Source organism: Brienomyrus brachyistius, chromosome 5, assembly GCF_023856365.1.
Source record: "Brienomyrus brachyistius isolate T26 chromosome 5, BBRACH_0.4, whole genome shotgun sequence".
Lineage (NCBI taxonomy): Eukaryota > Metazoa > Chordata > Actinopteri > Osteoglossiformes > Mormyridae > Brienomyrus > Brienomyrus brachyistius.
Genome location: NC_064537.1, coordinates 5,067,983 through 5,094,749, shown reverse-complemented (window position 1 = coordinate 5,094,749; position 26,767 = coordinate 5,067,983). Strand labels below are relative to the sequence as shown.

Genomic DNA, 26,767 nt, shown 5'->3' with positions numbered 1-26,767 from the left:
CCGGTGACTCCAAAGACAGCCTTTCTACTAGCAGCACAGTTCAGTACAACCAGAGTACAACCTCCATGTAGTTTAACGGAATAGATAATAATTTGTTAATGTAATTCTCAAAAGCCCGTAGGTGGTCATTTTTAGGCATTGGACGCTTCGGGCATCCAATCTGGAGAGCAAGTGGGCCTGGAAACCATCTGTCCATCCATCCATTTTCTGAAACCGCTTGTCATATTCAGCGTTGCGGGGGGCTGGAGCCTATCCGGGCGCAAGGCAGGGAACAACCCAGGTCGGGGCGCGAACCCACCGCTAGGCACACGCACCCCATTCATCCTGGGCACTATCTCTTCCCTAATTTCCAAACCAAGTGGCGCGCGTCTGTTCAGATTCAGTACAGGCCAAAAACATTCCACAATTATCAAGGGCGATAGCTTTTGAACACACAGAAACGGAATGAAACCACCATTATTTATTGTGTCAACAAATCACTTAATTATTTACTATATTACCCTTCTTTATAAATCGCTTAATTAAATACATACAGAAGGATATTAGCTACCTGATTAAGAGAAGGCTTGTGTAAGTGAGCCTATTTTTAGTTTGACTTTGTCTAAGACTGACTTTGTCTAAGACTCGAACAGTTTCCTGTTTAATTCCATGGTTTAGATTAATGGTTAAAAAAGGCATTCACTTTAAAGTAGGATTAGCAGCGGAGACTGAAAGGGGGGGGGGGGGGGGGGGGTCGACAGTGCAGTCTAAGGAAATTGGGGCGGTTTTGCTTTAACTGAGAAATGGAGGGACTCATAGCTTTAGAATGTGGATGAAGCGTGGTGTGGGGTGGGGGGGAGTGGAGGGAGGGAGGTGAGTGTGTGTGTGTGTGTGCGGGGAAAGAGTAGACAAGAGAGACCTTTGGAAGGGAACGGAGGACGGCCCACGGCGGATAGGCGGAGCAGCAGACATGCGCTGAGCTGGCAGACCCGGGGCTGGTCCGAGAAGTAGCGAAGAGGGGAAGAGGGGCGCGGGTGCTGTCTGCGTCCAGGCGGCCGCAGGGAAACTACCGTACGATTCGCCTCTCATTCATGGCGAAGAGGATAGACGCGGAGAATAAAGCAAAGGGCAACAAACTAATAAAGAAGACACTGCATTCTGGGAAAGAAGCAAAGAAGGGACCCCCTTTCGCCATCTCCCAGCGCTTTCCCTCCCACCTCCCGAGACGACCACCCATTGAAAAGGCACTTGACCAGCGTCGCCTATAAGCGATGCACATTGAATGGAAGACCTCGACAACCTTTTGTGAAAAAAAAAACAAACATTGTTTTTAATTTTTCTATTTCTTACATATATTGCTATTATATACACTAAACTGGTGTTTTCTTACGCGCACACGATCAAGTTTATTTTACAAATGGGCGCTTGGAGGCATGATTTTTTCTAATTATTGGAGGCGGACATCAGTTATTTGCACTGTTCAATAACAGGGACTATTTTCAACGTCTAATCGCTTTTTTATGTTGCTACAGATTTCTTTTATAGTACATCGACAATGCTCCGCAAATCGGCTGCTTAACTCGACGTTTGAATCGCGGGTGCGCGTTTTTCCGTCCGTCTGTCATCTCAAAAATAATACGGCGCACAAAACAGAGAAGTATCGTCGGCAGCGACAGCGATCCGTCTTTGAAGTGAATGGAAAGTTACACACCGAGGAGGGAGAAAGTAGAAGCGATACTCCGAGCACATCCAGAAAAGACGGGCTTTCTCCAAAGGTAAATCCCAGTGTTTCTCACCCTCCCTCCATCGCCGTGCACTGGGCGTTTCACTGGCAGATGTCGCGTCACGTTGCACTTTCTCGTACGTTATCTATGGTTATGAAGGGCATAAGTGTGCGCGTGGAGCCTGATGCTTTTATATGCGCTTGGACTTTTGGCTGGGAAGCTCTAATCATTCCCCCCCCCCACCACCACATGCGAGTAAACGATGCGCGACCGACGGTATCACCGCCGGCCCGTCGCTGCACTTGTTCGAATGCACGTTTCACTTCAGTGTCTCCGGCATAATCAGTCATAGACGCCGCCGCCTTAAGCGAGGGCGAATGTCACCCGTGTCATTTGTAAGTCCGTCACCCCCACTGGCTGTATCGCTGCAGGTGACTCCGGCTGTCAGCCTTCGCATGCCCGGCTACCTGTTATGGCTTCAGGTCTAACGAGGGTCTGCCGGGCGAGCATCTGCGCTGGAGCTCACGCTGTAAAGGGCCGTGTTCGTCTTTCTTTGTCGTTTCTCGTTTGAGAGCACACCGTGCCTGCATTTAAAAATACAATTAAAATGCTTTTCGTTACTAATGACGTTTGAGAAATGGGTATTTTGATGGACGAATATTGAAAATGCCAATGTCTCAGGCAGTTCTATAGTATATAGCCTACTAATAAAGGTAAAAGGTAGTACTTTATTTCAGGAAATCTCCCATTTACCGGCTTTTCCCACTGTCTCTGCTTGCTTAATTGACAGAACAGTAGATAAGGTTTTTTTACAGTGTGGTCCATGTTACCATATTAACCAATGATGGAACCATTTCCACCTGCAAAGGGGGAGCGAAAAACCACACACACACACACACACGCGCGCGAGCGTTTGTCTGTGCTTGTGTATATGTGTGTGTATATATGTGTGTGTATATATGTGTGTGTATATATGTGTGTGTATATTATGTGTGTGTATACACCGCTCTGAGCGGTCGCGGATTTTTAGAGCTAAGAAGCGACTGACCTGGTCAGACCGGACCAGAGGTCAAACGCGGTCAGGCGATATATTATTTCATGAACGTCGCGACAGCCGTTCAGCCACATGCTATAGTGAGTTAGTTTGCAGCTGGATGGTTACGTCGTCGCCTTCAGCCTGGATAGATATCGACGCCCTGCCGTGCTTTAATTGAACTCGCTGCCTTCACGGCCGCGCCGCCCAGCCCTTCCAGCTGCACGGTCTGCATGCCGCTCGTCTCAGCCTCGAGTTACCCAGTAACCAGGATCCCCGGATCCAAGGCTGCTTGTTTTCACTGTCTTTCTCAGCCTAGCCTCTACCCTGCTGCCCCTTTCTGTTTGCAGATCCTGGTTCCTCACACACTTCCATCAACACCTACAAGGTCAATATTGATTAGACAAATGGATTACTCAGTGGAGCGTTGATCTGATATCATATCACTCAAGCCTGTTGAAGTTTTGTTTGTTTTATGTATTTTTTTTGTACAAAGGCAAACAGATGTGTGCATTAGAATGTAGCCATCCATCCATCCATCCATCCATACATCCATCCATCCATCCATCCATCTTTAAATTTGACATTGTTATCTTTGTTATGGACATACATTAGCCGTGCTCAGCAGAGCCTTGAATTGTTTAAAATACATGTTAAAATTAGTCTGATTATTAATTGTCTCCTTTTCTTCTATCATTAGACATGTATGGCTGTCCGGACTGGGTGGGGTTTTGTTTGTTGTGATGCCACCTTGTGGTTTGTCGTGTGCTGTTTGTAGTTGGGTCCATTTTGGGGGGGGGGGGGGGGGGGGGCTGTCTCATTGTCTGCAGGACTGTTTACCATCAGTCCCGCAGGCTGCCTCTAAAACCAGACTCACTGGTGTGTATCTATCTGTAGATGTGTGATTGCCTGTGTGTGTGCGCGCGCGATTCTGACTGCGTGCGCGTGTGTCTGTGAGATCGACACCTTAAGTCCTTAATGTATGCTGGAATCAAAAGACTGTTAGACAGCAATGCATATCTAAGAGAGATTCTCCCTCGAGGGCTCAGCTGTTTGCATTTGTATCTAATAATAATGAATAATAATGAGCATTAAAATACATATTTTGTAATAAAGCTGTATGCAAAAAAAAAGCAGCTTGTAAATATTACCGCCGTAAGCTGTTTGGGAGAATGTGAAGCCCCAGTTGTGCTCAGTGCTGTGATATGATTGGGTTATTAGCGATGTGACAGGATGAAAGACCTTGGCAACAGATGGACTCAAGCCTGCTGGACGTTTGTGTCCGTATTTCCCAGTGGTTCGTCCATCGGTTCACAGCCAAACTCTTCATTTCTGTAGTAGGTGATCATACTGTAGCGCGTTTTCAAGAGGGTCCACTTTTGTCCTCATTATAGCATTTTCCATTTCTTCTTGGAAAAACCAGGAAAATTATTTGAAGGATCGATCCCTATAATGCCGTCATAGCTAGGATGCCGGAAGGATTACTGCTCCGGAGGTTAGATATCAGTGGCCAAACCACCGGCGAGTGTTTGTGGGAGGTGCCTCATAGCCACAAGGAACCAGTTTGAGAGAGAACTAGGAACCGTATAATATGCATAATACAAATATTTGCACAACTCATAAATACAGTCAACAGTCACTTGGGGATCTGCTCTCAGATCTTGGTACTTATGCTTCTCTAGAAGCTCTTTCATTTGCTCGCAATAGATTTTCAGACACTTGGGGACCTGCCCTCAGGTCAAGATTAAGGGGTTCCTGTTGTATGAACTGCTCTGTGATGTAGCTTTATAAGTACTTGTGACGGCAGTGCATAGCATGCTTGCGTTTTACTTGAGATGTGTATCAGAAGCCTTTATTTAACTTGAAAATGTTACGGGCTTAAAATAAACGAGGATGCACTTCTGTACGTATTTCTGAAGCGCCGGAGACTTTGAAGGTGCCTGGGCCCTTTGAAAGATGCAGGGTGTCGGTCGACTTCAATCACGCAGCGAACCATCCGCACCTGACGGTGGCAGCGATGTTCTCAGAACTCCTCATCGAGAGGCCTAATCCAGGGTGGCAGGAAAATGGGAACATGAAAGCGGTCAGGTGACAGAAGTGGTTATGTCCTCAGGTGACCAGAGGATGACAGTCAGAATTCAGAAATCGGCTTGAGGGTCTTGGATGTTTTGCTGATGGGATTTTCAGGCATGCCTGTAGATCTTCCTTTGGGGGAAAGGTGAATGTGTGTGTGTGTGGGTCTGTATGGGCGAACTAGGTCAGTGCCCTTAGACCTCAAATTTGAGGTGGGAAAATGTCCTCATGTGTACACACAGTCATTTTAATGGGGTCCTTGCAAAAGTATGTTAATATTATACCTCAGCTCTTGATTATATAACACAAGCTGGTATTGTCCCATCCTTCATGTCCTCCATTTTCAAGCCAACTACATGTCAAGGAATCTTGTGGATGAGATGTATCGCTAGTGGATCAAGTGTTTCCATGGCTGAGTGTGTTGGTCCTCAGGACTTCTGCCTTTGTGAGCAAAGAGCTGGAGATGCAGCTTCATGACTGGAACCGGTGTCATACCTCGGCAACGGGCCAAAAAACGTCTAAAACGGTAAAATGTAAGCGATATACGAGGAAGCATTTACATGAAATGAGATCCCATCGAGTGGGTGTGTCAATGTGTTTGCGCGTGGGCATGTGCTTGTATAAACCAGCTGCCTCACACACAGTTTAAGGGGGGAGAGATCCAGGACAAGCCAGGGAATCTGGCCTGCCGTCCGTGGCCTGCAGAAACTCTGCATTCTTCTTAAGTTAAACTGTAACCGCCTTGACCACTAATCACATTGCCGCCTCTCTGCTTCCTCCCCGGTCTTCTCATTCACGTCTCATATGAACGAAGCTGTACCCACACTGCCCCACTGCCAAATGTACGGGAAACTGACCCCCCCACCCCAACACACACACATTGTGGCACATAGCTGTGACATTGTTTGCAGAGAAATGGTTCACTAATGCTCCGTTGTTAGTTGTAGACCTTTCTAGCTGACATGGTGTCAGCTGATATACTGCTACTTAAGTTGGGATACTGTTAGCTGAAATGGTGTTGGCTAAGATATTTACAGGACTACTGTGCTTCTGTTGGCTTGGATGTTATTTGCTTGGGCACTGCTGGCAGAGAAACTGTTATCGATGTCATGTGGCTAGTTGAGACACAAGCTGGAATATAGCTAATTAAGACATGGCGAGCCGATCGACTATTGGCCAAAATGCCGTTAGCTAAACGCAGCCAGCTGGGCCGATGCTAGCAGACAGACCATTAGCTGAGATGCCGTTGGCTAAAAAGCTGCCAGCAAAAACGTCGCGAGCAGACAGACTGTTCGCTGGGATGTCGTTGGCTAAAATACTGCTAGCAAAGATGTTGCGAGCAGACCGTTAGCTGAGAAGTTATTTGCAGACAGACCGTTAGCTGAGATGCTGCTGGCAGATTGACCATTAACCTGGACACTGCTAGCTGACAAAGTGTTAACTGAGACTCAGCTAGCAGACTGTTAGCTGAGACTCTGTAAGCAGACAAACAGTTAATCGAGACAATGCTAGCAGACAGATGATTAGCTGAGATGCCGGTAGCAGACAGAATGTGAGCTGAGACACAGCTAGTAGACTGTTAGTTGAGACTCTGCCAGCAGACAGACAGTTAACTGAGACACAGCTAGCAGACAGACAGTTAACTGAGACTCTGCTAGCAGACAGACAGTTAACTGAGACAATGATAGCAGACAGACTGTTAGCTGAGACTGTGCTAGCAAACAGACCCCTAACTGAGATGCCGCTGGCTCAGCCCTGCCAGTTGCACCACTGCGAGCTGCACCACTGCGAGCCTGTCCCAGCATAGCAGGGGTCCCACAGCTGGCTTGTGTTATTATTTACTTGACTGGCCCACACCCTAGACCTCCTGTGTGTACACACAGCGCACACTGGAAATGCGTATGCCTGAAAGAATGCATGAGTGTGGGTGTGAGTGTGTGGGTGCACCTTGGATTATCTGTACATGTATAACCATGCGCGTGCCTGCTAGGTGGCATTTGTGCACGTTACGCATGTGTCCTCGTGCACGAGTGCCGGTGTGTTTAGTGTGGGAGACCGCCTGCGTCACCCCTTCTGGAAATGACGAGAGAGTGGCCTTATTAAGAAGCCTTTCTGTCTCTGCTGTGGGCTGGACCTCGGACAGGCTGTTTCCCGGCACTGGGGAGGGGGGGGGGGTTTAAGGCTCTCTCCCTCTCTCTACTTCTCGCTTTCCTTTTCTCTCTCTCTCTGTCTCTGGGTGGAGGATGCTGGAGATGAAAGCTTCTCAGTGATTGGGAGGAGCTTGCTGCTTGACTGAGATACGGGGAAGGAGGGAGAGACAGGGCCACAGATATGAGGAAAGATAAAGACTGTCATTTCACTCTTTTTTCAGTGCCGTTCGCTTGGGGGGGTGGGGGTGGTATGTGCATTGTGTACGTTCACTTTTGCGCGTGTTTTTGGCACTGCTGGGAGGGGGGTAACTACTCTGTGGGAATCTGAATTCCTCAAGAATGCTCTCCCACTTGCGTGGCATCATGCATACCTCCCCCCCCCCACCCTCCGTCACATTTCCAGAAGCTTGCAGCCCGCAGAAAGCAGGCGACCATCCCCAGACTGCCTGCCGGCACGTCAGCACGTCTCCTAATTGGCCTCTGCTGTGCTGCCATCTTCCTGTTGTGTTTTGTTTTCATTTTTTTTTTGTACTTTCTGCCCCCGCTGTGGCCCCGAGTGCTCCCTGGTGTTTCTGGAACAGGCAGTCTCTGGCCTCCTCCTCCTCCTCCTCCTCCTCCTCCTCCTCCTGGGCTCGCACCAAGACGCCACACCCTGGCCCAAGAGCCTCACGCACATCTGGCCCCGAGATCCCCGCTGTTGGGGGCTGCTTTCCAGCAGCCCCTCGCCAGGACTGAGCTGGAGTGGGGGAGGTGGGCACTTTCTTTACTAGACGCTAAAATTGGAAGTGCTCTTTTTTTTTGGGGGGGGGGGGGGGCTATGAGCCAGGAGCCTAAGCAGCACAGGGAGGGTGCAGGAGGGGCTCCCCGCATGGGCGAGGCTGCTAGGCAGGAAGTTTCCAACTCTGTCCGGCGGGGTTGAGTCACCCGCCCGCCAGCCCCCCTCCACCCACCGGCCCCCCCCTCCACCCACCGGCCCCCCCTCCGCCCGCCGGCCCCCCTCCTTAACTATAGCTCCTAGGGTGGTCGATTCCACAGAACTCCGGAAACAACCAGATTCTTGCGGAAAGTGTCGTTTTCGGGGAGGTCACCTGCAGGTGGTGGATTATCCCAGCGGGTTTTAGCCTGGCCCCCCCACCCCACCCCCCCTCCAGTGATGAGTTACTGCGTGGTGGCATCAGGCAAAAAATACAGTTGTAAGTTCAAATCTCCAGAAAAAATCCCGTTCTGGTTGGTTACGTAAGCGACACAGTGAATGGCTAACCTCCACAGAGACAGAAAGCCCGGCTGCGTTGCCCCTGATCGGCGGTATTGGCCTCCACGCCCCCGGGTGAGGCGCACTGGGCCGTCTCTCCCCGGCCTGCGTGGACAGCGGCCTCTACTGGCCCAGTGGGGGCATGGTTCTACCCCTCCTGATTGGTGCTGTAAAGGCACGTGGGCGATGCTACATGGGGAGGACATCCATAAACTTTTCAGCCAATAAAAAGAGAGATACACCCCTCTACACGTACGCATTCATTCAGCATGTCCCCACATTCCTTCTATATATTTTTGCACCCCCCCCCCACCAGTCCTCTGTATGGCTCAATGACACGTTCTGTTAAGGACATTAAACCCCTCAAGATCAGTGGGCTGCGAGGCTGGTAATGGCCGACTTCTGGGCTTGGGAACAGATTGCTGATCAGCTGTCAGGCGTGCAGAGGCAACCGCTGCGGGTGACACTGTGCACAGCGCAGCGATTGCAGTCGGGGGCCCGTGGATTGCATCACCGACCGCGGCGGGGGGGCCGAGTGAGCGGGCTAGCGGCAGGGTGGGGGAGAGACTTTCACATATGTCTGAAGTGCTTTGGCAAGTGAAACTGGTAAACAGAGAGAGAGAGGGAGGCTGGGAAGCTGGGAAGGACGGAGAGGAGGAGAGAGGGAGACGGATGAGGGGACGAGGAGGTATTGTATTGTTTGTGCTCCCTCTACTTAGATAGCTGTTGTACTTTTGCTCTTTTCCTAGTGAGGCCAGGGTGAGAAAAGATGGAAGCCATTCATGTGATCTCTCATAGGGAAGGAAGGTCATTTGGCTTCATATCCACTTAATGGGGTTGGGAGGCGGTGCAGAACCTGCCCCATCCTGTCACGCACCCCTGGTGGCCGGGCATTTATTAACTTCCCCTTCTTGTGTTTTTTTTTCTTCCTTTCGTTTGTTTCTTGTGATGTATTTTGACCGGCTTTTCTGAGTCCTGTTCACAACATAGAGGGTCTCCAGACTGAGGGGGTCTTATTTACACACCCTGTCAGCTCAGCTGATCATGGGAGGAGCGTGGGGGTTGGGGGGGTGTGATCGCTGAGCGTAACTGTAATAAGTCTTGGCCAGTGACTGAACAGATACATAGTGCCGCCTTATCTGATGGGGCGGAACACCCACAATGCCGCAGGGAGCTGCTCTGACTCCCAGGATAAACTCACTCAGGTTCAGCTTTGCCATCACCTGGACTTTCTGTAAAACGCCCCCTGCTGTCCGAAAGATATCAAACGCATGAATGGAGAGCCGTGCCTAAGGCCATAAACAGGACTGGGGCCACAGGGCCACTGGTCCTGGCTGAAAGCTGATTGGCTACTGGAGAGGCCCCACCCTCTGTCACTCATCGATTCAAACCATATCATTGGCTAATAAATAAAGTTGGTCCCACTCTATGAATTATGGCCCTTCTCATGCCCCCACCTTAAAAAAAATCCTAGATTCTAGTCAGTCTGACAGGTTTCCTTTTTTTGGCTCCAGCCTTGGGGGAGGAAATTTGGCTGAGATGCAAATATGAGGAAAGGTGACGTGAGTCGGCTGCCAGTGTTTGACTACCTGCTAATTAAAGGGCTGTTTTTATTAAAGCAACACAAATATATTTGCAACAAATTAACATGGTGACTGTATTATAAAACTGAAAGACAGAGGGTATTGGAAGCCTACCAGCCTCTGCAGAAGAGGATGCAAGTGTATGATATTATTTTATTTTTTGTGCAGGTAAACCTGTGGTCCCCTGGCATTTGCACCCCAAGGCCTGTCCTTAAATAAGCCTGAAAGCTTTGCTACTGGGGGGCAGCTGCAGGGCTTCCCCGACAGGCGGAGTACATTCCCTCGGCACCTTAAATACAGTTCATCTGTTTGTCAGGGTGTTTGTTTTCAATGCCGCGGTGTGAAAGGGAACACAGAGGCCTCGTCCCTTGGGATTCCCGCCGCATCGCTCTTCTGGAAAAAGTCCGCTGGTGACATTTCACTCACTTGGGTCCGAAATGACTGCCAGGCGTCTAAATCTGGCTTTGGGGTTCCGCTGTGGTTTCCCTGGCGATGGTACCTGTGCAGGTACGTCAGACCCGAATGAGTACTAAATCCGGGGGGGGGGGGCGCTTCATTTACCCCGCGGATGTGATGCCGAAACCCTCCACCTCTCCCTCTGTCTCACTCTCTCCCTTTTCCTCTTTGCTGACTTAAAAAAAAAAGATGTTAATTTTGGAAGCCGGTTTACGGACACAAAGCAGCTCAGGGAACATTGCCTCGGAAAGTCCGGCCGGCTTCCCTTAAATGGGGCTTCTGACATTCGTGTGGACAGATAAATGGGAGCGCTGTGTGTGTGCGGTCACAGCCCTGCCTCCTGTCTTGTATTATTCCTCGTCTTTAACAATATGGCAGCCGGGGCTGCATTTAGCTGCCAGGTCCTCTGTGTAGCTCTTTCTCTCTCTCTCTCCACTCCAGCTCTGAATCCCTGCTGGCTGGTCGCCACAGGTGTCTAGGTAGGCGGCCCTCCTGTCCGCGCCTCTGTCTCCCTTTCCCTCTGTCTCTCTCACTCTCTACCTCACGGTCCTACACTTTAAATTCTTCCAACAGGTGTGTTCAGCCCAGTTCGCTACTGTCCCACACAGAATACATCACAATCACTCTCTCTCTCTCTCTCTCTCTCTCTCTCTCTCTCACACACACACTCTGTCTCGCTCCTTCTCCCTTCTCCCAGTTTTTCTTCCTCAGACCTCAGTCCGGAAAAGATGGGGCTTTGTCCGGCTTTACGCGCTGTTTTGTTGCATAATGCCTTATAAGGGTATTCTCTCAGGGAAAGAGTGAGATGCACAGAGAGAGAAAGATGGAGGGAATGGGGCGAAGGTGAGAGCAGAACCTCAGGTCACCACGGATAAGATGGGAGTCGACGCATGAGGAAGTCAGTGCAATTAGCAGCCTCCCCAAGTGGGAGGATATGAGGGGGTGGGGGGGCTGGCACTGGAGGCAGACATGATGACGAACGGAGGCAGTTAGAAAAGCCAAAGAAAGAGAAAGAAGGGAGGAGAGAGAGAGAGGCCAGGGAAGGGAGAGGCCAGGCCAGGAGCAGTGGAAACTGAGGTTTCCTGTCTGAGAATTGGGCTGGCCATGGTGGGGGGGGGGGGAGGAAAGAATCTCTGTGCTTTTCGCAATGCTGCGGGGGGGGGGGGTTGTGCGGGTGTGTTTGGGGGGGGCGGCTGTTTGAGGCGAAGGAGCCCATGCTGAGTGCCTGTGGTCTTCTGGGTGTGTGTCAGAGGGGAGGTGGTTTGTACAAGGTTCTGAGGGGGGGGGGCAGCGATGACAGAAAGGGAGGGAGGTGCCCGGGTGAGGATGCGACAGGGGGGGCACCGGTCACACATCCATTTCCACACTTGCAGCGCCACCTGCTGCTTGTGGCCACGCTACCCTGCGCTCAGGATGCCCAGGGTACAGCTTTCCTGCCCCACCCACCCTGGGAGTGGTCGGGGGCCGGGGGGGGGAGGGGGGGGGCAGGCCACTTTCATGCCGTGAGCTCCACAGACGTGTCTCCGCAGGGAGCCAGACTGGAAGGAAGTAGCTGAGGGTGTTTCATTATGCAGAAGGTGGAAGGGCTGAGGTTTGGTTCATTCCCCTGGACCCCATATCCACCCATAAGGCTCTAATTACCCAGCTTCAGGGAAGCCGGCGCAGCTCACCGGTGGGAGGCGGCTTGTCGTGAAGCTGGCCCCCCCCATGTCCCTCCGCAGCCCCCGTGGGTCGGACAGCCGGATAGCACCCCCTCCCCCCCAAAAAAGAAAAAATCGAGCAGCCAGATATTCCGGCACCGCTGCCCAACTGGGATGCTTTGTGATGGGGGGGGAGGAGCCAAGGGGACACTGACACACTGAGACACGCAAAGCAGTGGGAGTGGAGGTGGAGGGGGCCAGGGGTCTGGGGGCGGCAGCCTGGGGCGGCTCCCTGGTGGGCGAGTGGGAGGCCATAACGCACCGTGGGCCCCAAATCAGGGGTGTTTATGAGGGGTGAAGGCACGTGTGTGTGTGTGTGCTGCTGTGTGCATGTGTGGGCATGTATGTGCGCCGCGCGTGTGTAGGGGGGGTGTCCGCATGCTTGTCCGCAAACGTAGGTGTTTGTGGGATTTTTTGTGCTGGTTAACAGCCCCCTAGATCTATACATGTTACAGACAATGGCAGCAAACTACTGAAAGCATATCTGCAGAATCATGCCTTGTTATTACATTATTTGCTTGCTTTCATCCAGTGTGACCTGCACAGCAGAGGAATTTCACAGATTCCTTTTTTTTGAGTCGCTGAAAGGTACAACCGCCTCATGGTCAACAAGGGCAGGTGTTTAGGCCTCTAAGCTTCCTGTTGGCGTGTCATAAATCTTCCCTTTACTGTCCAACCGATGGAGGTTTAGCAAAGGGTGTGTGGTTCATATGCACACACTCACATCCACTCCCTCTAAATTGGGGGTGGGGGGGGGTCTCGGAAACTCAGCAGGGAGTCAGCGTTCCTGTGACTGCGGGCAGCTTATGGTTCCAGGAAGGAGACGCTGGCACTACCACACACCCGCCCCCCCCCACACACCACCACCAGTGGCTCAGACCACAGTGTAACATTCCACCGCAATCATGTGTGCTCTGAGTGGACAGTACCACTGATCAGGAATGGGGGGAGTTGGGAGCGACCGGGGCTATGGGGAGGAGGGGAGTGAGTCTGTATGAGAGGAATGATTTACAGCAGCTGGGGCTTTTCTTTCACCAATAATTGTTAGCACATGGGGAGATGGGGCTTGCAAGAGACTCTTGTTGTGAGATACTGGGCCCATCTGCTAATGGGCTCTCTCTGTGATTCACTGTGTGAGCACTGACTCACTGTGCAAGCGCTGACTCTATGGAGAGTCACAGCACAGGTAACGTGACCGTGATCCCCTCGGAGAGGAGGAGGTACTGACTCCTCAGTGACTCACTGTGCCAGTAAGGTTGGGGGCACTGAGTGTGATGGAGATGCAGGAATCAAAATGTGAGAAAGAAGAGGGTGCAGCGTCAGTGGGGGTGGTAGGTGTGTGGGCAATGCCAGTTAGGCCAGTAGGCACCACAGTCAGCGTGTGGGGTAGGGGAGTGCAGGATCAGCATGTGTGGTAGGGGAGTGCAGGATCAGCGTGTGTCGTAGGGGAGTGCCGGATCAGCGTGTGGGGTAGGGGAGGGCAGGGTCAGCGTGTGGGGTAGGGGAGTGCGGGGTCAGCGTGTGGGGTAGGGGAGTGCGGGGTCAGCGTGTGGGGTAAGGCAGTGCAGGATCAGCCTGTGGGGTAGGGGAGTTCAGGATCAGTGTGTGGGGTAGGGGAGTGCAGGATCAGCGTGTGGGGTAGGGGAGTGCAGGGTCAGCGTGTTGGGTAGGGGAGTGCAGGATCAGCGTGTGGGGTAGGAGAGTGCAGGATCAGCGTGTGGGGTAGGGGAGTGCAGGGTCAGCGTGTTGGGTAGGGGAGTGCAGGGTCAGCGTGTTGGGTAGGGGAGTGCAGGGTCAGCGTGTTGGGTATGGCAGTGCAGGATCAGCGTGTGGGGTAGGGGAGTGCAGGGTCAGCGTGTGAGGTAGGGGAGTGCAGGGTCAGCGTGTGGGGTAGGGGAGTGCAGGATCAGCGTGTGTGGTAGGGGAGTGCAGGATCAGCCTGTGGGGTAGGGGAGTGCAGGGTCAGCGTGTGGGGTAGGGGAGTGCAGGGTCAGCGTGTGTGGTAGGGGAGTGCAGGATCAGCGTGTGGGGTAGGGGAGTGCAGGATCAGCGTGTGGGGTAGCGGAGTGCAGGGTCAGCGCGTGGGGAAGGTAGTGCAGGGTCAGCTTGTGGGGTAGGGGAGTGCAGGATCAGCGTGTGGGGTAGGGGAGTTCAGGGTCAGCGTGTTGGGTAGGGGAGTGCAGGATCAGCGTGTGGGGTAGAGGAGTGCAGGATCAGCGTGTTGGGTAGGGGAGTGCAGGATCAGCGTGTTGAGGTGCGTGTTGAGTGTCAGGATTTGGAAACCTGCTTTTCGCCTTAGGGGGGTTCGGGGCGGGGCCATGAGGCCATCTGGTTTAGATTGCCGACATTCCTGTGGGTGAGTCTGCGAGCAAAGGTCAGAAAGGGGGCGGGTGCAGGCAGGGACGTTGGGGGTGTGGGGAAGGTGTCAGTGTTTGCCGACATACCAAGGGAGACTGTGTAGGTTACTTTTGTTTTACCAAAGAGGATAGAGTTTTAAATGGCGATCAAAATGTCCAGCACACTTTTTATCTTCCGTATTTATGCATAAATCCAAAGTTCTTACCTTTAAAAATATAAAAAAGAAGTATTGTTTTTTCTGCTGAGGAATATATACTTCAGTGTGGTAGCGTGGTGACGCACTGGCCTGCACTGGCCTGCACTGCATCCTCACGCCGCTGTGGATGCTGGTTTGACTCCCACCTCGGCTCCTCTCTATGTGCCATTTACTTGTTCTCTCTGCACAGCTTCCATCTTGGGGCTCCAGTTTCCATCCGTTTCTAAAACCATGTATCTACTGAACTGGTGCGTTTAAATGGTGTTATGGTCAATATGGTTTCTGTGATGGCCTGGAATTCAGTCTTTGGTGTCCCCTGCCTAGATAAATGCCTAGATATAATTATGTCCTAAGTATTCTTTAAATAATTGCACTGAAGATCTAAGTGTGCTTTGAAATTTGTTTTGTTGCGTCCAATCTATTCAGTATTTTATGTAGAGTAGGAATGTCATTGGCCACATCTCTGGCAAACCGCCTCTGTGATTGGCTCTCTGTACAGGAGGAAGGCGGTACCTGGGCGTCGTGTCTGGCTGAGCACCTCTGTGATTGGCTGTCTGTGCAGGAGGAGGGCGGTACCTGGGCCTCGTCGCCTGGGCCCTGGGCCGCAGCCATGCTGTCCGTGGACGAGCCACTGGACCTGAAGATTCCCAGAAGGGGCAACGGGCATGATGGGGGCAGGAGCACTCCCAGCATCTATGCCCCCTCCATCTCCGCACCACTTAGCGCCTCTCGCTTCCGGCGGTACCACACTGCTGATGACGGCACCTCGGTCATCGTGCCCACATCCCCGGCATCCCCGGCCTCTCCACCCACAGGTCAGCGCATCTCCTGGGGGGTGGGCTGGGTGGGGGGGTTTAAAGTCACATGCTTGAACCTAGCAGCATTCCAGACAGGAAGAATAAAAACGACAAACAACAGCATCAGCTCCAGCATCCTGCTGAGGTATTATAATGTTTAAACCAGTACCAGTCCCAGCATGAATGGTTCGATTACCAATAGCAATCCGGATATAAATGGCTAGATTATCAATAGCAATCATAGTATAATTGGCTGGATTACCAATAGCAATCCCAATATAAATGGCTAGATTACCAATAGCAATCCCAGTATAATTGCCCCAATTACCAATAGCAATCCCAGTATAAATGAGTAGTTTACCAACAGCAATCCCAGTACATATAGCTAGGTTACAGTAACAGTTCCTTATGGAAATTCAGGTACACCCCACACCCGGGTCACTCCCGAAATTGTCGATTGTTACTGTTTGCACATACTAACTTTTGCTGTGAAGACTTTCAACATCAGACTGCTGTAAAGCAAACAAATCCATCCATCCATTTTATGTACTGGCTTGTCAGTGATTACATGAAATCATGTGGTGCAGTGAGCTGCAGCTGTAGCGGGTGCATTTTATCGTGCGCAGGTAACAGGTATCTGACACGCAAGTGTCCAGTTTATCACCCGCCCCGCCCTTCTCCGCCAGCAGGGGTCCCTCAAGAGAAGCTGGAACCGCACACCCCCCCTGCCATCGACCTCAGCGTGTCTCCCTCCTCCCTGCACACCCCCTCCCCGCCGGATCTATCCATCTGCAGTGGGGCCACCTCGCTCTTCTCCAGGGTGAGTGGGCGTGGCCTCCAGGACACTGCCTCAGGGTGACGGTTACTAGGCAACTGGTACATACTTTGTATTTATTGCAAAATTTTAAGCCTTGACTTCCCAAGAGTCTCTGTGGTTGACCTGTCAGGTGCTGGTTCCCAGTGATGATAGCTACACCACTTCTTACACATGTGACCTGCCTAACAGAGTTTGCAGCTGACAGCCTCTGTGAGTCACCATAGGCAATTATGATTATAAATCACTGAAACAACACAAAAAAGCTACAGTGCATATCACACTGAAGTATACCAAACCATAGTATACCAGAACAGCATTATGCGGTGTGCCCGCTACAGTGCATATCACACTGAAGTATACCAAACCACACTATATCAAAACAGTATTATGTAATATTCTCTGCATCAGTGCATATCACACTGAAGTATACCAAACCATAGTATACCAAAACAGCATTATGTGGTGTGCCCCGCTACAGTGCATATCACACTGAAGTATACCAAACCATAGTATACCAAAACAGTATTATGCGGTGTGCCCCGCTACAGTTCATATCACACTGAAGTATACCAAATTATAGTATACCAAAACAGTATTATGCGGTGTGCCCCGCTACAGTGCATATCACACTGAAGTATACCAAACCATAGTATACCAAAACAATATTATGCAACGTGCTCTGCTAACCGAATTTAATAAACTTAAAGATACGCCGATCTCTGGCTCTTGTGGGGTGTGGTTGTGGCCTCCCACCCTTGCTATTTAGTACATTCCATGTTGAAAACGCACGCACACAACACTCACACAGCACACACGCACAGCGCAAGCACACAACGCACGCACACAACACACGCACACAACGTACGCACACAACACACGCACACAACGTACGCACACAACACACGCACACAACACACGCACACAACGTACGCACACAACACTCACAAAGCACACACACAGCGCAAGCACACAACGTACGCACACAACACTCACGCACAGCACAAGCACACAACGTACGCACACAACACTCACGCACAGCGCAAGCACACAACGTACGCACACAACGTACGCACACAACGTACGCACACAACACACGCACACAACACACACACACAGCACACGCACACAACACACGCACACAGCACACGCACACAACACACGCACACAACACACGCACACATCGTACGCACAGCGCAAGCACACAACATACGCACACGACACATGCACGCAACACTCACGCACAGCACAAGCACACAACGTACGCACACAACGTACGCACACAACGTACGCACACAACGTACGCACACAACGTACGCACACAACGTACGCACACAACGTACGCACACAGCACACGCACACAACACACGCACACAACGTACGCACAGCGCAAGCACACAACATACGCACACGACACACGCACACAACACTCACGCACAGCACAAGCACACAACGTACGCACACAACACACGCACACAACACTCACGCACAGCACAAGCACACAACGTACGCACACAACGTACGCACACAACACACGCACACAACACACACACATAGCACACACACACAACACACGCACACAGCACACGCACACAACACACGCACACAGCACACGCACACAACACACGCACACAGCACACGCACACAACACACACACACAGCACACGCACACAGCACACGCACACAACACACACACACAGCACACGCACACAGCACACGCACACAACACACACACAGCACACGCACACAGCACACGCACACAACACACACACAGCACACGCACACAGCACACGCACACAACACACACACACAGCACACGCACACAGCACACGCACACAACACACGCACACAGCACACGCACACAACACACGCACACAGCACACGCACACAGCACACGCACACAACACACACACACAGCACACGCACACAGCACACACACACTAGCCTGCATCTCGCCTATACAATTGAGCACACATGTACATACACCCATCCAAACACACAGTAAGATTTTATATGCTTGTATAGTTGTGTTACTTTCTTCACTCTTTACATGTTTCTCACTTACTCCTGATTTCTTTTTCCTTCTCCCACCCCCCCCCCCCCCCCCCCAATCTGTCCCTCCTCTTCGGCCAGCTCACCCACTGCAATATTTTACGTGTGTTAAAAATGAAATAAATAAATAAAATAAAAAGAAATCGATCAACATGAGGGGCCTATACAGAGCTTATAGAGCCCCTCATGGTAAAGCAAACAAGTTTGGCACAGCAGTGCATTCAGACCATGATTCTGTTTGCTAAAGCTGCCGGACAGGACAAGGGGGTAAAAAAATTATACGCCAAGTTTATATAGATTACTAATTTACTACTAATCTGCTTAAAAAATGATGGGTGTAAATAAACGTCCATATAGCACCGGAAAGCTGGCATCCGGCAAACGTTTTGCTTGTCATCTGAAGCACTGGTGATTATGGCGCATGCGCAATATAATATTGATATGATATGGCGCAGCCCGACCCAAACCTGACTCATAAGTAACCAAACAAAATCGAGACTTTGGCATTTTTAGTTTTTTGATTGCACTCACAGATCTTTTTGATAACCTGAGAAATGAGAAATGGTCCCCACAATGTCAAAATATCAGGTTTTTATCACACTGTGGGGGACATTTGGGACACACACACACACACACACACACACACACACACAATGCAGCAGCAAAACACCAGGCCCCCGCTGTCCCCATGTGAACCCGAATGGCGGTGGGAGGGGGGCGGCACAGGGAGAATGGAAAACGTCTCTCTGGAATGTGACTGAAAGCCCTCACTGAAGATGGGGGGGTTAGACAAACAGGTTGCTTCTTGTATTACTGAGGAGATGGCATATGACAGGGTACTGCTGCCCTGGGCGGGGGGCAGATAATGCATCCAACATGGGCTGGAACGTGGAATCCTCTCCATGTGTTTGTGATGGACCCACCAGGCTCACGTGAGTCCCCCACCCCCCCCCATGACTCCGATGGAGCCTACTTTCAGTACACGTCTGGGCTATTTGTTCTGGAGTGTGTGGAAGTTGGGGGGCTGCTTTTTTAAAAGGGTCCTCCTTCTCAGGTTTCATTGGGGACAGTCGGGAATGAAGCAGAGAGGTGGACTGTTTCATGGACATTACGCTCAATTCCTCCTGACATGTGACAGCGATATAAACTACTGTGATCAGACACAGTGGAACGTAGACATAAGCGCGACCTAGAGCATAAAACGCCGGGAATTGTGTCGATTGTGCTGCTGCATTGCTAGGTGTGCGCTGTCTGCATGGCAACCTCTATAAATAGTATTTGCATAAAAATATAGAGCCAGTAAATTCTTGCCTTTAATCCTCTTAACGGGAGTCCGAACATTCTTTCCCACAGTCTGCCACATTCCTTCTCTCCATACCTCCATTCACCGTTAATTTTCCTCCCATCTTCTCGTCTAGGACTCCGCCTACATTCGCTACTTAGAAGGCGGGACCTCCCCTCAGGCATTCCAGTTCTTCCTGCCGGTCGGCGCTGGGGGCGGGTTCCACCTGCCATCCTCCGTGTTCATTGGCCAGCCCAAGGAGACGAGCGCCTCCCCCGAGCTCTCTGCGGATGAACAGCTTGCCTGTCGTTGGACGAAGGTGAGGAACGAGGAAGCGTCATAAAACGCACAAAGTCCAGAGTGATGTTTAGCTCTTGGAAAGGGGTGGGGCTCTTATGAGGACTCCGTTTTTCCAAAAACTGAGTAATTTTTAACTGCAAACATGTAGGGTTTCTGCAGTTCCTGTTCAGCCTTATGACCCCCCCCCCCCCCCCGCCCCTCCCCCCACAGTGCCACCTGCTCTTCGACTCCCTTCAGGACCTGGTGGACCATGTCAATGATTTCCACGTCAAGCCTGAAAAGAATTCTGGGTACTGCTGCCACTGGGAAGGCTGTGCCCGCAAAGGGCGGGGCTTCAATGCCAGGTGTGTGTGTCCTCCCTCCACATCCGCGTCCCTCCACATCCGCGTCCCTCCGCATCCGCGTGCCTCCGCATCCGCGTCCCTCCACATCCGCGTGCCTCCGCATCCGCGTCCCTCCACATCCGCGTGCCTCCGCATCCGCGTGCCTCCGCATCCGCGTGTGTGGATTAGGTTTATATTACTTTGTGGGAACCAAATGTAAACATTGTGGGGGCCATTTTTCAGGTCCCCACAAAGATCTGCGAATGTAGTCAAAAAAGTAAAAATGCTTGTATTTTGTTTGTGGTTTGTTACGTATGGTTAAGGTCAGGGCTGGGTAGGGTTTATGGTCGTCATGTTGGGATTAGAGTTTTCCCCATAGAAATGAATGAAGAGTCCCCACAAAGATATAATTACAGTACAAACCTGTGGGTATGTGCGCGCGCGTGTGTATGTGTGTGTACCTTGCTGGTTACATACACCAATGTAATGCTCGTTAGTGTATGCTGTAAGTGTGAGTATATTATGCTCTATTTGCGAAAACAGTGTATGTGTGTATCTGCACAGTAAGCCCTGCTTAAGCCGGGTCTGTGTTGACACTCTCGTGTGTGTATGCTAGGGTCTGGTTTTCATAGAACTGGGTCACATGTGTTTCTCAAACTGGTCCTCAGGGACCCCCGAGAGTCCCTGACAGGAGGACCGGATTGAGAAACACTGTGCTGGACGTGTATGAGGCGGGGGTGATGCAGTATGTGACCCCACCCCCGTTTGCCCAGGTACAAGATGCTGATCCACATCCGCACCCACACCAACGAGAAGCCTCACCGCTGCCCCACCTGCAACAAGAGCTTCTCCCGCCTGGAGAACCTCAAGATCCACAACCGCTCCCACACAGGTGAAGATGAGGTTCATAACCACGTATCTGTGCGTCCACTCACACACTGAGCCTAACTCTCCACCCACTGCCTCGGCTCCCTGTTCCCCCCCCGCCTCCCCCCCTCCAGGAGAGAAGCCCTACATTTGCCCGTATGAGGGCTGCGACAAGCGTTACTCCAACTCGAGTGACCGCTTCAAGCACACGCGCACGCACTACGTGGACAAGCCCTACTACTGCAAGATGGCCGGCTGCCTGAAGCGCTACACGGACCCCAGCTCCCTGCGTAAGCACATCAAAGCCCACGGGCACTTTGTGGCCCCAGAGCCAGCCCCACGTGGCAGTGTGGGAGCCCTGCTCAAGGGGGCGGAGCTACCTTATGTGGGCGGGGCCCACATCGTCATCCCAGGTGCTGGTGCTGCCCTCCTGCCTGGCCTGGCCGGCTCACTACCCTTTTCTGCTCTCGGGTCCCAGGGAGTGGACCCAAGCTCGCTGCCCCCCTCCCGCTCTGGGCTAGCCAGGGCCCCCATTTTCTCCATCAGTAGCGGCTCCCTGGGCTTGGGCAAGTCACCTCTCCTGTCTCCGGCCTTCTCCGCTCTAGGCCTTCCCATGGGGGCGGAGCTTGGCTTGAGGGGGAGGGGCCACATACGAGCTAGGTGGGGCAGTGTCAGGGAAGAGAGGAGCGAGGAAGAGGAGGAGGAGGATGCCGAAGGGTCCGAGGATCTTCCAGGTGCCGTGCTCAACCTCTCCACTGGGGGCAGCCATGACCCCCTGTCTTGGGTGGTCATCCCACCAGGCACGGTGAAGCTCAAACCGACCGTGGTTAACTGACCCAGAGTGCTGGGGAAGAGTGGGGCCAGGCAGTGGGGTGGGCCTTTGGGGGCAGGATCATTTAGGGAACATGGCATGAGGTTCGAAGCAGAACCACACAGTTTTTGAGAAAAACCAGTCCAATCATTCCTGAACTGACCAAAGACAAGAGCAGTGGACCAGCTCATCTGGGGTGAGCACACATACCTCTACTCCCATCAGGTGTGGGAATCCATAAGTGATACCAGTAGGAATGCAGCGTGCCATAATGCTGTAGGCAGAATTTCCGCTCCACACCTCCGGCAGTCATACAGACACACACACACACACACACACACACACACACACACACACACACACACACACACACACACACACACACACACATAGGTTTGTATTCATATCTTTGTGGGGACTCTCCATTCATTTCTGTGGGCACAACCCTAATCCAAACAATGACGACCTTAACCCCCACCCAGCCCTAACCTTACCCATAAATAACCAAACAAGACACAAGGCTCGTGGCATTTTTAATTTGCTGATCACATTCAAAGATTTTTATAAAAATGGGTTTCTGAAAATATGTCTCCACAAGGTCAAAGTAATAGGTTTCATCACATTGTGTACATATTAATATATACTTTATTGATCCCTGTGGGGGAGTTTTCTTTAGGCCTCCCGCTCTCTGTAGGGGAGAGCATGCTGGCAGTAAAGGGCTGCCACCTGTTGGGGCGCCCAGGGAGGGGGGGTTAAGGGCCTTGCTGAAGGACCTGTAGACATGCTGAGGCGGGGCTTGAACCGATGACCTTCCGATTACAGCCACAGAGGGTTAGGTCACTGAGACACACACTGCTCCCATGCGTTATATGCATTATTTCTCTCTCTCACATTCTCACACACACACACACACACACGCACACACACACACACACACACACACACCTCTCTTACCTACCAAACGCCTGATGTAACTATGGCACTGACACAGCGGCAGTCCAGGTTTTTCCATCTTACATTTTTCTCCAGCAGTTCTTGAAGCGTCAGTGTGGTGGCTTCAGATCCCAGTTTGCTGGGTGGAACTGGGGAGTCAAAGATCTGTCTTGCTGTGGGGGTGTCCCGTCTTCTTCTTTTCCAAGTGTGGGTTACAGACATCAGTAAAGTTAAAAGACAAGCCCAGGCTTTCCTGGCTGGTGGGGCAGAAAAGCATCTACCTAAACCAGGCAGCAGGGCGGCGACATTGAGCATGGATCAACACTGATCTGACGACATGTCTCAGGCCCACAGGCAGAAAAAGACAGAAACAGGGACACTCCCGTAATTCTTTTAGTTTTCACAATAATCTCCACCACCAGTAACAGTTGTCCCATTAAAAAAAAAGACTCCTTAATGAGATGAGCAGATCTGTTTTGTAATACAGAAGGCTACATCTGCTGGCCAGCGGTTTTGACAGGGGGTTGTTAAAGAGCATGTGCAGGCCAAGTCTGACATTCAACAGTTTTAACTGTCATTATGTATTGATTTACATTTGAAGCTATCCGTCGCCCCCTGCTGGACTCATGATGCATTGCACCCTGCTCACCTGTATGGACCAAGCCTAGAACATTAGCAAATGTTTACTGGGATATTTGAGTTTATTTTAATGAGAAATGTAGTTCTGTGGATACGTAAAAGAGCCTTTTTATAAACCAGGAATTGGTGCTTATAAAAGATCAATTAGAAGCCCCCCTGCTGTACCTGAGATGTTTTAGTTACTTATTCAGCTGTATAAACTTTGATAAATGTCCCAGAAAAGCGACACGCTAAATGACAAAACTGACTTACACTAGTAAAAGTGAGTGAAATACAATAAGGACACATGTTGTGACAAAGCATCACTGATCAGTTCTTTGAAAGGCTCGTTTTGTGTCATAGCAGCTAGCATAGCATAGTGGGTGTTTTACCTGTTGAATCCAGCAGGGGGTGCACGTGCCCTGTTCCCCGACTCCTGCCAGCGCCGATGTAAAATAGTACATTACGTGCACGTGACATGATGTGAGAAACTGCACTCGTCCAAGACATTCCTGCGCACATGCTCCTCTGTCTGATCGACTGTGCTGTGATCGTCGAGAACGGTAATAATAATCGTTGTTATTCATTTCCTAGTTAGACGAGACATTGCTTTGTTTTCTTTGTTTTGATCGTTTGTGATCGCTGCTCTGCTTTGGACCGGCCCCTCGGAGAGAGGCGGGTGTGGGGGCTCTCTGCCCGGGGCAGGTCCACGTCGACACGGACCCGATGCGGGGTCCACACCTTTCAATACGAAATAAGCTGTTTAGACGTACACATTACCCTTATGACATTTTGAGGGAACCTCGAAGCACTTTGCATGGATGTGGAGCGAACTGGCCCGCGATCTGTTAAACCCAAGTAATCAGAGAATTAAAAAAATAAATCCATAAATAAACCATCAGTACACTAAATATTTGTGGACATAAAACTAAGGGCCATTTACGAAGAAAACATTGTATATGAAACATCCATCTAAATTCCCTAGTGTATGTAAAATACTCCCCAGCCTAATAAAGCTATTGTGTATAATAATGTAACTGCGACCTGATAAAATGACGTGTGGCTCCCAGCCATGCATTTAGCTATTGTGAGGTACTTTCGGATTATGCTGAACTGCTTGTATTCCCATGCTGTAGGATACTGTCAGATCACAGTACCCTCTTCCTTGCCCAAGATGAAATCGCTCCCTTCTTGCAAGGGGATGTCATGGTACAAAGATACCAACATCAGCCGGAGGAATCATTCAGACATCCTCCCCACCAACCCTGAATATGAGTATTACAATCTGGCTATTAAAAGGGTTTCCGGAGTCGCTGGGGAGGGATGTCAGCTAGTATGGGGTGTCAGTGTACAGAGGGTTATTGTTTGACGAGGGCCAAACAAGGCCAATATCTTGATTTATTTTTTTTTGCACATTAAAATATTTTAATATCAGTATTTTAAATGGTTCTAAGTGCCTTCTATTATAAGTGAAAAAAAAAACAGACGAACTACGGTGTATGAAATGACTATATAAATATATAAATATATGTATATTTTCCCAGCTCCACGTTCTGAGGCAGGATGTGTAGAAATGTTGAGTCTCCACTTGGTACCATATAGCTCTGTGATCCTGTTTTAGGGGACGTATATGACCTCGACGATGGTGTGTGACGATGATGATGATGTCAGTAAAAAAATGAATAAAGATGAATTTGATACTTTGTTTTTGTGCATTTATGTTTGTGGACGCTAACAGGAAGACTATTCCATACTCTACATGCCGTGCAAGTGTTTTCTCAAGTCCATTTCAAAATGTCCCTCTGATTTCCATCTATGGCTACAAGCTCTAGTATGTAAGCTAATTTTGAAGTGACTATTTGGCCGAACAGCATCTAGACCTCTTAGAATCTTATATACCTGGATTATGTCCCCCCCTTTAGTCTCCTTTGCTCACGCGACGCCCGCAGCTGTCGATGAACAAGGACAGACAAGCACTCATGCCGACCGAGAAAAAATTAATATAAAAACAGCCACCCACGTAAACTGTACTGGCACACAAACGTTCAAATATACTTCCAAACAATTCTAATCAACCACTGCAACACACACACAGCGAAAGTGTACACTGTGCCTACACCACTCTCTGTCAGTGCAGCAATCCCGGCAGCCCCCCAGCCAGCAATTAGATATAGATTATATAGTTCACAACAGAAAATGGTCACCAAGACAGTGTGTATATGCTTTAGAACAGCCTGTAGTGATTATGTAGTACAGTTTTACATTCATTCATTAGATGTCATTGTCCAAAGCAACATACAAGTGTGGATCAGAGAGCAGTGTCCCTGGAGCTATTTAAGTTAAGGGCCTCACTCACGGACCCAGTGGTGATATGATTACTTTGTCGTCCAAGGGATTTGACCTCACAACCTTCTGGACATAGATTCCTAACTTGCTGCACCTCACACCACCCAGTAGAAAGCATTGAGCATTGATGATAATAGGGTGATTATATGGAGTGCAGCAGACCGTGATGGTTATATACTGATTATATGGTACGGTGCAGGCCGTGATAATTATATATTGATTGTGAATCATAGGTCTGCCCATAATGACTGCATAGGGTACAGCGTCTTGAGGTGATTGTATAACAATGACATGCTGATGATTATGTAATGATCATGTAGTGGAGCCCAGCCCACAAATGATTATATGGTGATTATACAGTAAAGAGCAGCCTCTGTAGTGAGGCTCTAATCCTAGGCTCCCATATGCATATATACCAGCACAAGCGCAACAGCGCCCCCTACCTGTAGGCATGTAGACCTTCAGCAGCCCTGCTTGGCGTCCAGTGTAGCAGCCCACAGCTTCTACTGGGATGACACCAACCTCTGCAGCACTGGCCGCAGGCCTGTAGGATCACTGCAAAGGGGTGAAACTGCAAACTGAATCTCCCACATGCACTGCACATTATAACTGCTCAACACAAGCATGAAAGCACCGGGCTATGGAGCACAATCACTGTCACGCTGTGTTTTGGTGCCACAAACTTACTGAAAATAAACTCGGCTCGCCTTCCAGAAACGTTGCTCCCGTTGTATATTAATATTCTGCAGTATTTCACTGGTGGCAGCATTCTGACATATTGATTTGTTTCCCAGATATTTCACTGCTACGTCCTGGTTCGTCATCAGCAGTGACAAGGTCCAGCACATAAGGTTGAATCCTTTGCTGGTTGAGCCTCATGTTGCACATCTGTTCCCCGTTTGTCCGAGGCGACAGGTTCTCCACTGTCTCGTCTCCTGCCTTCCATCTCCCATCCAGGTATCGTCTTGGTTTTCTGTGTTCCTTTCACATTGTCCGCATTCCGTGTCAGACAACGACCCGGCAAACAAACAGCCTCAGAATTAACACATTCACAAAACAAGCCATTGCCGACTGAATGCTACCATTTTTCTTGCGTGGCTCAAGAAGTTCTGTAACTGTT

General features: G+C 50.5%; 1 protein-coding gene across 4 annotated transcripts; it reads left to right on the top strand.

Moving 5' to 3' along the window:
• Positions 1–880: 880 nt before the first annotated feature.
• LOC125742599 (zinc finger protein GLIS2-like) lies at positions 881–25,004 on the top strand. Of its 4 annotated transcripts, none has more exons than XM_049014730.1 (7): positions 881–1,754; positions 15,067–15,319; positions 15,928–16,121; positions 19,586–19,768; positions 19,960–20,093; positions 20,846–20,964; positions 21,074–25,004. In XM_049014730.1, exons 1-7 carry the CDS (start codon positions 1,500–1,502, stop codon positions 21,772–21,774), a joined length of 1,839 nt encoding a protein of 612 aa, XP_048870687.1. In that variant the 5' UTR covers positions 881–1,499; the 3' UTR covers positions 21,775–25,004. The 4 variants fall into 4 exon arrangements, with proteins under 4 accessions (XP_048870687.1, XP_048870684.1, XP_048870686.1 ...); XM_049014727.1 differs by having other exon boundaries at positions 15,004–15,319; XM_049014729.1 differs by having other exon boundaries at positions 882–1,754; positions 15,004–15,319; positions 15,991–16,121.
• Positions 25,005–26,767: the final 1,763 nt, after the last annotated feature.

Bases quoted from the DNA above. Each gene is read 5' to 3' on its own strand.
- LOC125742599 (XM_049014727.1), top strand. From the start codon at position 1,500: ATGTTGCTACAGATTTCTTTTATAGTACATCGACAATGCTCCGCAAAT. The intron at 15,320-15,927 runs GTCAGCGCATCT...TATCGTGCGCAG, and splicing joins CCCGGCCTCTCCACCCACAG to GTAACAGGTATCTGACACGC. The intron at 19,769-19,959 runs GTGAGGAACGAG...CTCCCCCCACAG, and splicing joins TTGCCTGTCGTTGGACGAAG to TGCCACCTGCTCTTCGACTC.